The following is a 12,299-nucleotide window of genomic DNA, read 5'->3' on the forward strand; positions in this document are numbered from 1 at the left end:
CTACTCACTTGCTCACTCTCCAAAGTGGGGTGTTTCCCATACACACTGTACACTACCCATGCGGGAGCAATCTGCTTGCTCTCTCAGTCTCCCACACACACACACACACACATACACAGTCAGTAACTTCTAACACACACATTTCGCCCACGTGGGAGAGCCCAGCAGCAAAGAACATGTGGTAGTGGGAACTCAGCAAAACAGCTACAGGGCAGTAAACTATTGGTGCGTGCGTGTGTGTGTGTGCAAATCTGAAAACATATTCACTTCTAGAATCATGTCTATAAAACACACTAATTTACATGGAAGAAGTAGATGACACATACACTGCCTGGCAGATGTGTGTTTACATGTTTCTGAGTGAGTGTATGTTTTCTTATAAATATAGCATACACACAAATACACACACACACTGACAAAGGGGGGAGCTTGTGCAGCCTGCCAGTCATTATCATGCCGTATTACTCATGTAAATCGTGATATGCCTCCATGTCACAACTCAGCTCCCCAAAAATAGCTGCGGTGACATCAGCCAGTCTGATGACATCATCGGTGGGTGACGTCACGTGTCTCCTAGCATCCCAATCCGAAGTATTAGCATTATGTACGAGTATCCAGGCTTCTAATTATAGCAACAGCAAGATTGCGCAGTGCTTCCATTTCAGAGTGTTCAGTGCAAATCAGGACTCTGCCTCTGCGTCTGTGTGTGCTGTGCTTCTGTCTCTGTAAGGACAAAGCTTTAGACCTGAGGAGTTAGGACATTTTTGTGACGTGAGTGTTTTTGCTGGCCTTCACTTGTTGACGTAGCTTTTTGTACTTTAATGAAAAAAAGACATTTTACTTTAAGGAATGAGTACACTAACACTTTGATTTTAGCAGATTTTTATTTTTATTCACACAGAGAAGAATATTCATGTTTGTAATATCATTTATGAAAATATTAAAATAATGAACATAATGGCACCATGGTGTTATTTTCATTGGTATTGTGATGCCTCTAACACAGATTTGGAGCCATAGATCTCAGTGTGCAGTGGGCTGAGGGCTCACATTCAGCTCAGCTGGGCCTTCCAAGCCATTAAACCTGCTGTGTATTTACCCTGTCCCTGTCTCTCTCTCAAAGTCACATGCATCTTTTTTAGTGTTTGGACAGTGTTTTAATACATATATTTTATGTGAGTAAAAGTTTAACTTAGACTCCTATTTTTCACCTTCCTGGAACTAGTTTGTTATAGTTTAATAGTAATGTAAGTGTTGATGACATCCTGCACCAGGGGGCGGCATGAGGATGGGTTTCACCTCATCCACATGCATCAACATATAAGAAATTATTATTCAACAATGCAACAATGTGGCTAGATTTGAACAACTTAAGCAAAACTACTTAGGTTAGGTTTAAGAAAAGGCCATAGTTTTGAGCATAGTTTCCATGGTAACAAGCTCTAGGCCATTGGTCGTTTTTTTATATATATTTAGGGCTGGTTGTCTTTTAGTGGAATAGCTCGAAACTGCTTTGTATCTGCACAAGGTGAGCATGATCTCATTGGTATAGTATTGATGTTTATGGAGGTTTCTTAAGGTTTCTGAGGTAGCTGGATTCTTTGGTGTAACAATCCCTCCTACCAGGTTTCAGGCTGTTTGAAAGTCAGACCAATCAGCATCCTGTAAGGAGCTCCGGGCAACCGTGGGTGTGTTTTATGAAAGCAAGAAGTAAAGAGATTGGTTGAAGTTAGCTGATAATTCTTCATCCAGGCCATCTGCCATGTCATTTCCGATGCACAAACTAACTATGCATTATAAAATGTCAAGGAATGCATGTACACAGATGCAGAAGTGAGATACTGAAGAGGTTGACTCAGAAAAGGTGCAAGTTATGACTGATGTTATGTGTGCTACAGTGCCATGAGGCAGGGTGGCCCCAAGTTTACAGAGTGCAAACCACAGCCGGGAAGGCCAAGTTTCAATCTGCACAGCAGCCTCAAGCATCCTTGACAAAGAAACTAAAAACATACTGTTGACGTCTCGTCACGCTGCCGCCGCTGAAGACTTCACGTCGTTCACTCTCAACTCAACCCTCTGTGCCTCTCTGTTTCCGTGCCGTGATGTGCTTGGTGGCAGGGTGCGCCTGGAGGCCAGCACATTTAAAAATTCTTCCTTTTAAATTCCCTGCCTTCTGCTTAAAGCACAAGTGCAGAGAGCGAATGAGAGAGACACACACACAGAGATCGCTAGAGGCAAAGCAGCTTCACAGAGAAGTGAAGGCCTGCAATGTTTCTCCTCTTGTCTCGCCTTCTTTCTCCTCCTCTGCTCTCATTTCTTTCTCTTATGCATTTTTCTCTATGTTTTTATTCGATTCCTTAGTTATCCCTCTATTTTACTTGTATTTTCAGCTTTCCACACAACAGTCTTCTCATGTATTGTTCTGTATTTATGTGTCTTTTTGACATCCTTTTTTTTCAGCTGGTATCTTCTAACCAGCTAGAACTCAGATTCCCAACCAGAACAGTAGCAGAACTGAAGAAGCCACTTGAAGAAGGGAGTGGCGAAACGTCTTCAAAAAACAATCCTTGAGTCCAGTTGCCTTGATTTAAACTCTTGGAAATGACTATGACCTGGATGAATGAGAACCAATAAGCATTCATTTATAGCGTAGAATCGTGCCTCATCAGCTGGTTTCACTTGATGTTTGGCTAAGTTTAGACATCTTTAGGCAAACATGTTTAGGAAAAGTTGATAGTTTTACACCTAGTTTCCATGGAAACGCATCCAAGATGATTGGCCATCTAAAATGGTAATGATGTTGTGACATCAGCACAGTTTGGTCAACAGTGACATCCAGGGTACTCATTGTGTTACTATGTGATGCTTAGGGAACCTAACCAAGCTATATATGTGTATGTGTGGTGGGGGCTGGGGGGAGCCAGCAGTGTGTTCACGTCTAGTGAGTGGTAGCACAGGTATGAGTGTCTCTGTGTGACTGTATGATAGGAGGCATTTTTTTGCTTACACTTTAAAAAGATGCGTGTGCATGCATACAGTATGTACCTGTAATGCAGAGGGCTTTCCACCTTGAAGACAATTTGTCCTGACGGCACATGTCAATGAAGAGGAGATGGGGTTAAAACAAATAGGATGGAGGAGGAGGAGGAGGAGGAGGAGAATCTTGGTGCAGTGCCAACTCTGAGGTCACCTTAATATTTGATCTGCTTCAGTGAATGAAACCATTACAGCTATGCTAGAGAGATGGGAAAGATGGTTGGGGGGGGTCTCTGACATTAGAAACAATATCAAGGACAAGACATGATCTTTGTTCATTTAACAGCCATTTTAGAGGCCCATGGGCCAGGCAGTGAAGTCTAGTTTATTATAAAGGATTTAGTGCCTTTGGATGGAATGATTAAAAATGTAAGAATTAATAATATCTTCACAAAGTGAAGCAGGATAGTTTGCGGGTTAAAAAAAAATTCAGGAATGTTACATTGGATGCATTAGAATCCAGATTGAGCTCCATGACCACTGCAGCGCCATGACAACCCTGAGGCCAATCAACCAATCAGCCACGCAGAGGGCAAACTGACAGATAGCTGATGGACAGACTGATACAGGGGGAGAGAAAGAGGACACAGACTGACAGAGAGATGGGGCGATAGAGTGATAGAGAGGGGTCTTATGGAGGGAGACAGAGACAGAATGTCCACTGGAGAAGAGATCTGTGATTAAAAAAAAGGAGGAGGTGAGGCATGGTTGGAAAGCAAAAACACATCAAAATCATAATCTAAAGTAAACAAAGGCCAATATGATGTTTATTTGAGACATCAGCAATGTGTTTAATCCATGCATTGTCAAAATATTTGCACTAATTATCATAACAGGGAAGACAATTCTGATGACTATTGTTGTGTTGCGTGTGTATCCAGGCGCTGTACGAGCCTCCAGTATCTTCCCCATCCTGAGTGTGATCCTGCTCTTCATGGGGGGGCTGTGCATCGCCGCCAGCGAGTTCTACAAGTCACGCCACAACATCATCCTCAGCGCCGGCATCCTCTTCGTCTCTGCAGGTATGAAGCAAAGACAAGAAGGGAGGGAGGGAGGGAGAGAGAGGTTTGATGTTGGGTGGGGGGTGCAAAAAAAAGGGATGCTTTTGGAAAATGAAATATGGTAAATTTAAGAAAATATGGAGAGTACAGGAGAGCAGGGATGAGTGTGGATAAATTAAAGATCAGTGTTATGTGCGTACTCTAAAAACTCTAAAAAAGGATGTGGAGTTGCTGAATGTGAAAATGTCCTGGTTTGTACTACAGTGTCTGATGATCATCAGGTGACATGTTGCACTCCTGTGTGTAACATACAATAGCGACTTAGGAAGAGAGCGGTAGAGCGGGCTGCCGTTTCGCCAAACATTTTTTCCTGTGTGCATGCGTGTACTGTGGTTCTAGGCCATGGCCTACTGTGCTGCACTAGATAACTAGTTCCCCTCTAAGTCAGAAGTGAGAGCTGCAGTTCTCTCTCTCTTTTTCTCACTGTCTGTGTCTGTCTCTCTCGCCCTGTTGCTAGGCTAAGAGGAGGCCACTGGGATTACACTCTAAAAATAAGGTGTCCCTGATACTCTTTTGCTCTGATCCATCTCAATCAGGCCCTCACAGCCCTCACACCTCACTCTGCTGTTTTCATTGTTTATCTTCATATTTGTGCCTTTTTTGCCTGTTTGTCCAACTTTATGTCTATTTCTGGTTGCACGCAGCCAGAGTGCTGATGCAACATAAGAACAACAAATGATCAAAATAGAGGCAGGGACACAGGAAAGAGAGATGGAGAGAAAAGGTAAGAGAGATGACAGACACTGACAAGAGGATGTGAATTTAAAACATCGTTGGAGATAGGAACAGCTGAGGAGGGTGAAATGCAGACACCCAGAGAGATTTAGATTCAAATAGAATTTCAGAAACACAAGTGAATCTGCCCCAGTTTGGAAACAAAGAACAGTAAAAGGGAAAGTGCTGTGTGTCAATCGCCACAGCAGGAATCAGTGCATGTAGAACCGTGAAAGACACAAACATGTAAAGTTTTTTAAGCATCCTTTGATTTTCTGTCCTGGATCGGTGGACAACAACTGAAATGTAAACAACAAAAATTATGTACGTACACTCCGGAATCAACTACTTATGAACAAGTAAATGACAGCCACTGTGAGACAGCACCCATCTCTCTCTTAATGGAGCCACGTCTGTAAACAAAACATAATAAGACATAATAAATGTGTTTGAAATTTGCTTTGTTACAGACTGGGAACAAGAGAAAAAGGCTGTAAACATGTTTATTTTCTGCTATAAAGTTCATGAGTCTGTGGAGAGTGATTCACTTTTGAGCCAGCCTATGGCCACTTGAACTTGACTGCAGGTTTTTTGGATTCATTTCCAATGTTTTTATCTCCTCGGGTGTTTTATTACCAAAGCACATGATGGCCACAGTAAACTGAAACATATACACTGTACAATCTGTGTTACATACATTATGGTTACTCAACTTGTTTCTGCTCTTGTAGTCGCTACCCTTACACTTCCCATATGTAAACGTTGTAGACGTGTGGGTGCATACATGTAGCAGCTGTCTGCATGCTGATATTTTGAAGGTTCCATGTTATGTACTGTAGCTGTTGCCTTTTATTTTATAAGGATTGTTCTCATCTCTGCTGCAGTGTATTATTTTGTGAGTATATTGGTGCCAGTTGAGGTGGTTTGAGCACCTAGTTAGGATGCCCCCTGGACAGCTCCCTGGTAAAGTAGTCCAAGCATGTCCAACCAGGAGGAGACCCTGAGGCAGACCCAGGACACAGGGGTATCCTGGAAGAGATGGAGAAGGTGGCTATAGGGAGAGGTCTGGGTTTCACTGCTTCGGCTGCTGCCCCTGCGACCAGACCTGATCAGCAGTAGAATATGGATGGATGGACTTTGATGCATTTCTCTTTGTGTTGGATATAATATTATTAACACCTCCTTTCCACATAGTTCCATGTACATATGAAAGACAAGTGGAAGTCCTACACCAGGGAATTGGGTAATGGTCAGGTTGTGGCCTCCTCTAATGACATATCAAGACATATCAAGCTTGCCTATTTTCCCTCCTGACATGAAAAGCCAGATTGTATTGTGTGAAAATCCATATGAGGATTGAGTGATTCTTTGAAATGTATTAGTTGCCAAATATAAATGATGACTATCTCACAGTTGTCATCTGATTATATATCTCTTTCTTCTTTCCAGGACTGAGCAACATTATAGGAATCATTGTGTATATATCTGCCAACGCTGGGGACCCTTCCAAGAGTGACTCCAAGAAGAACAGCTACTCCTACGGCTGGTCCTTCTACTTCGGCGCCCTCTCCTTCATCATGGCCGAAATGGTGGGTGTGTTGGCTGTACACATGTTCATCGACCGGCATCGGGAGCTGCGAGTGGGGGCGCGAGCTGCCGACTACCTCCAAGGCGCGGCCATCACACGCATCCCAAGCTACCGCTACCGTTATCGACGCCGCTCGCGCTCATCATCCCGCTCTACGGATCCCTCGCACTCTCGCGAGGCGTCTCCAGTGGGCCTGAAGGCCTTTGGGACGCTCCCTTCCACCGAGCTGTCCATGTACACGCTGCCCAAGGGCCAAACGGGCACCCCAACAGCCACCTATAATTCCACAGAGAGGGACCACAACTTCCTGCAGGTCCACAACTGCATCCAGAAGGACCTGAAAGACTCAGGCGGTCACAGCAACACTGCCAACCGGCGTACCACACCTGTATGAAACTGACATAGACACTTACAAAAATCAAAGGAACTCTGGGGGAAGCAGCAAAAGACAGATCATGGTGTAAGGAGACAGACAGAGGAAGGCTTACACAGATAGTTGATAGGAGTGAGAGGTGAGGAAAAGTTCTGAGCGCTCCACAGATACTCAGATAATCACTGAGCTTCTGTTTAAAAAAAAGAAATGGAGTACAAATGCATAAAAAAAAGAAACATGCATGATTTTACCATGAACCATTGTTTAACACATTTTGAACATGTTTGTAAAGAGTCAAGGGGGAGGATGGGGGAAAAGATGAGTCGGGAGGGGAGGCTTCCAGGATTCTGGGGTGGGGGTGGGCAGTGGTTGTCTCGGGGCTGTGGATCCATGGAGTGGTGGGATGGGCCAGACTGCCTGTTTAAAGGCGAACTTTATATTTTTTACTCTTCCTCAGTCTGAACAAAAGAGGGGACGTAGTTTGCCCCCCCCCTGCCTATGAACCTGCCCTCACACTTCCATACCACAAGCCCCTCAACACACACACACACCCTAAACTTCCTTAGACCCCACTCCTTCTTTCAGTTGCTGTATTTTCTTGATTTCATTCTTTATTCGCATTAATACTGTGAACCATTGCGGTGCAGGATTTTAGCAGGGAGCCATTCAGGCCGCAAAAAAAAAGAAAAAAAAAAGAAAAAAACATAAGTTAATATATGTATTGATTATATATAAATATATGAATATATATGTTAATAAATCATGACTAGACTTCCCTGGCGCAAAAAAAATAACAAGGAAAAAACAAAAGTAACTTATTTAATTGAGTCGTCATGGAAACAAAACCAAGACGGAGGAGTCATCGTGACTGGCTCCTTTGATGGGCCAAGGCTTCTGCCTACCTTGATAAACTGATATTGGTTAGTATTAGACACATTATCACATTCTTTTACAATGACAAAAAAAAGGCTTTTTGGCCTTCCGCCGAAAACCCTGGCAGCCATCTTTGTTCAAGGTCAACTAGAGGTGAAAGTCGACCTCCCTTTTTTTGCCCTATGAAGGGGTGGAGTGAAGAAAGAACTCTGGGTAAAGGATGATCTCTCTGCGGACTTGAAGATGACTGTGGACAATGAAACGTCACTACTGCCAAAGACACAAAGTAGTGCGTGAGAGAACATGGCTACCAGCGAGCTGAAACTAAGTGACTCCAAAAAAAATTAAGAATTTACATGCATGCTAATCAAATCATCCGATCTGCTTTTAAGGAACCTATGTTTTGAACAAATGAACAATGATACCATGTAAGGGCAGTGAGAGTGACAAAGTAGAAATTAATGTTACAGTACTGTGTCAAATTCAATTCTTTATTTTTATTTCATTTCTTTATTTTTTTTTCAAATGGGTAATTTGGGGTAGGGCTTCATTACGCTTGAAACTAAAAAAACTTTGGACGTATCAGAAAAATTTTATCTTGCCTTTAATTTTTATTTTTTTCAGTTCTTTTGAACTCTCACACAGCCTTAGTGTCTTTCTTTATCTCATTTTTCTCGTTCTTTGGTTTTGCGTTGTGTTGTTGTAAATGAGAATTTAAAAAAAAACGCGTAATGTCTTTCAAGGTGCCAAAACTGAATGATTCTGAACTTGGATGCATCAAGTCCCGATGATGAATAAAAATTGAACCCCCCCGTAGGGAACTGAATGAGTCTTTGTTGTATTATATGTTTGGTCAAAGAACACAGTGTTACCCTGTCTAGTTGCTCAAGCCCTCATTATGATTTAACATATGGAGATTAGAGCAGGTTCATCATCTCATGTGGCAGTCAGCTTTATGGAGGTCCAAGATGCTGATTTTTACTCCAAAGAAATCTAAATACTCCACGACTGAGGGAAGTAAGTTTTCTGACACTGACTCCTTGTTTCGTATGCTGGAACAAATGCAAGCAAAAAGCTGATCACTGACACCAACAGTGAAGAACGAGAAGATCTGGATTTGGATTACAGGATTATTTTGGATCTAGATTAATCATTTTGCAGCTGATCAGTCAGCTGTAAAACACAAACAAAAATCACTCAATTGAATAATTGTCCAAAACAATTCAACTAATAATGCAGAAAAGTTGTGTGGGAGGTTAGATTTTTAAGATTTAGACAGGCCTACACAAATTGTAAGGGGTCACTTCTCCAGGAGACTTGGGTAGCCTTGGTCTTAGTGGCATTGGTGGACTCTAACAAGGTCCACTGGTTTCAAGAAAGAGCGCAGGAATGTTTCCATCAAGTTGTTGGAGCATTGTTTCATCTTCTTTTTCTCCTGCTTCAATGTGAAAAAATGTGTTTCTAAATCACTGAATTTCTTCAAACTTCTAGAAATTTTTTTTTCATATTTTGGCATTTCCACCTCAATTTTCTGATGTGAATCTTCCAAATGTGCACAAAAGAAGCTGATCCAGCTAGTGTGATAGTTAAGGCCTGACCAAAAATGGCCTGTGAGGCAGCAACAGGGTCATGGGTGTCCCAGAATAAGTGGAGAGTGACAGAAGACTCTGTTTGAAGGACTTACACTGGGTGTTTCAATGGTGACTGATTAGTGCCACACTGACAAGCAACTGATGACTATTTGCCATTTAAGATTTCATTTATTTCCATACCGGTGTTAAATGGTACTTTTTTTATTCACCACTGCTTCTGCCAATCTAACAGTTGCATGCCTACTGGAGGCTGGATGGTAAAAAGACATTTCTGACTTGTTGGATTTAATGTTCTTTTGTGCTTGCTCCTTCTATTGAATTAATGACTCACTCTTATTCATTCACCTTATCATCTTCTTTCATGTTCCTTGTTCACCCATTCACTCTCCATCTTTCTGCCTGACCGTTGGAACCATCAGCTGAACAGTAAATGTCTTTTTTTATATCAGCTTGGATGTCCTGCATGCTGCATGATCCTCTGTCTCTGTGTGCTGTCCCTCTCTTTATCTATACCCCTCTCTCTCTCTCTCTGTCTCTCTCTCCTCCCCCGGTGTGATGATCAAAGTGGCCGGCATGTCTCTCTGCAGCACTGCTGTGATCACCGAAGAGAGGCAAACAAGGGAGGGAGGAAAGGAGGAGAGAGAGAGAGAGAGCGAGAGAGTAGAGATTCAAACAGCACTACACTGCCCCCATCTGGTGTGGAGGTACACAATGATTCCTCTCATGTCAGAGTTTGAACTCAATGACCTCATCCAAGTATTGGCGACACAAGTCAATTTAGTGGAAGGGGAATTCGGTTTACTTTATACATTTAAATGAAAAAAAAAGTCAAAAATAAAAGTTAAAAAGGCTTTAACTTTTTCTGAGTTTCTAAGTTTTTTCTGCCTGGAAGCCTTAAATCTATTCTTTTGAAATGATAAAAAGGCAAATATGTATGTACACTGCTCAAAAACATAAAGGGAAAAGATAAAGAACACAATGTAACTCCAAGTCAGTCACACTTCTGTGAAATCAGCCTGTCCAGTTAGGATCAACACTGATTGTGAATCAGTTTCAGCTGCTGTTGTGCAAATGGAACAGACAACAGGTGGAAATGAGAGGCAGTTATCAAGACAGGCCCTATACACAGTGTCCAGAGCATGGAAGAGATACTAGGAGACAGGCCAGTACACCAGGAGACGTGGAGGGGCCCTTTGTGCAAGGAGGAACAGGACGTTCTGCTGCCTGCAGCATCCTCCAGCTTGACCGGTTTGGTGGTGGGTCAGTAATGGTGTGGGGAGGCATTTCTTTGGAGAAACAGCCCTCCATGTGCTAGCCAGAGGTACCCTGACTGCCATTAGGTAGCAGGATGAGATCCTCAGACCCACTGTGAGACCATATGCTGGTGCAGTGGGCCCTGGGTTCATTCTGATGCATGACCATGCTAGGCCTCATGTGGCTGAAGTGTGTCAGCAGGTCCTGCATGATGAAGGCATTGATGCTATGGACTGACCTGCCCGCTCCCCAGACCTGAATCCAATCCAGCACATCTGGGACATCATGTCTCGTTCCATCCACCAACACCACGTTGCACCACAGACTGTCCAGAAGTGGACTGATGCTTTAATCCAAGTCTGGGAGGAGATCCCTCAGGACAACATCCACCGCCTCATCAGGAACATGCCCAGGTGTTGTAGGGAGGTCAAACAGGCATGTGGAGGCCACACACACTGCTGAGCCTCATTTTGACTTCTCCTTAGCAATTTCCACTCAAGTTGGATCAGCCTGTAATGTGATTTTCCACTTTTATTTTGAGTATGGTTCCAAATCCAGACCTCCATGGGTTAATAATTTTCATTTACATTGATCATCTTTATGTTATTTTGTTCTCAACGTATTCCACTATGTAATGAATGAAGATTTTCAACTGGAATATTTCATTCATTGAGATCTAGGATGTGTTATTTTAGTGTTCACTTTATTTCCTTGAGCAGTGTATATATGTATAGATATAGGTCTTTCAGGTTTTTTTGTAGGGAGTTGTAGGTATTTGTCAATATAAGTTAAGCATAACTAAACATTAACAGCTTAGTGAAAACCGTTTGTAAAGACTGTAAAATTATAAATAGTTCAATGATAATAGCATGTATAGCTTCCATTTAATCGATCCCATTTAACCCCTTCCACCCCAAGCCTGTTATAAAATGAGTTTTCTAATCAAAAATGAATCTTGCAGTGAATAAAATTGTTTGACAGGAGCGGGATTCAAAGGGTTAATGTACTGCTGTTATATTGCTTTATATTTTTTCTATGAAACAGCATCACATTTCTCCTATGGCAGATAATACTGCATTAAAACATTCTTGTTGTTATGCCGGTGAGCTCGGAGGCGTTGTGGCTGATTATTGTCACGCTGCAGTTCAGACAGGAAGGTAGCAGATTTAGGGGAACAGCTGCTGTGTCCTCCCTTACCTGCAATTAGCAAGCTTTTTAGGTCATGGACAGTTTGGGGCTATGGAACAAGCCATGCTTAAATACACACACACACCTACACACAGACACGGGGCAAGAGAGAGAGAGAGAGAGGGAGACCGAGAGAGAGACCAAGGTTGAGGTCAGTTCTTTTTAAATTTGATCAGGTTACTATACTTTTATGAGTTAGAATAATTTATGACGATGGTAGAGTGTGTGCGAGAGACTAGCTGGTATACGTCTTGTGCAGCTTGATGTTCCTGGCCTTATTTAAGAGTGAAGACAGGAAAAAAATATGAGAGAAAGTCAACAGACAGACAAAGCAGACAGACAGAGAGCCGATCTGCTACAGAAAATCAGCAAGTGTAGGTGTAAGATATGAGCTGGAACTCTTCGCCCCGTGCTCAGGCTGTGTCATGAATACAAAACTGTGTGTTAGTGTTTGTTTTGGGTGAGGAGCACTGCAGTGAAATATAGCTGAAATAAAGCCCTAAGGTCTCCGAGCCAACTCAGACCATGCAGAGATATGATGTGATGAGCAGGTACGTATGCTGGGGCCAACCGCAGCTATCAATTCTGTAATGGAGTCAGTGTCTGATCATCAGACATAC

General features: G+C 42.6%; 1 protein-coding gene across 1 annotated transcript in view; it reads left to right on the forward strand.

Annotated features, from left to right (window-relative positions):
• cacng2b (calcium channel, voltage-dependent, gamma subunit 2b) overlaps nucleotides 1-7,058 on the forward strand; it is a 43,848-nt gene extending 36,790 nt beyond the window's left edge. The window contains exons 3-4 of the mRNA XM_028406532.1: nucleotides 3,918-4,058; nucleotides 6,261-7,058. Of these exons, the coding sequence (XP_028262333.1) occupies nucleotides 3,918-4,058; nucleotides 6,261-6,793 (674 nt within the window). The 3' untranslated portion in view covers nucleotides 6,794-7,058. The remainder of the gene's footprint in view (nucleotides 1-3,917; nucleotides 4,059-6,260) is intronic.
• The last annotated feature ends 5,241 nt before the right edge of the window (nucleotides 7,059-12,299 follow it).

This window comes from Parambassis ranga, chromosome 1, assembly GCF_900634625.1.
Source record: "Parambassis ranga chromosome 1, fParRan2.1, whole genome shotgun sequence".
NCBI lineage: Eukaryota > Metazoa > Chordata > Actinopteri > Ambassidae > Parambassis > Parambassis ranga.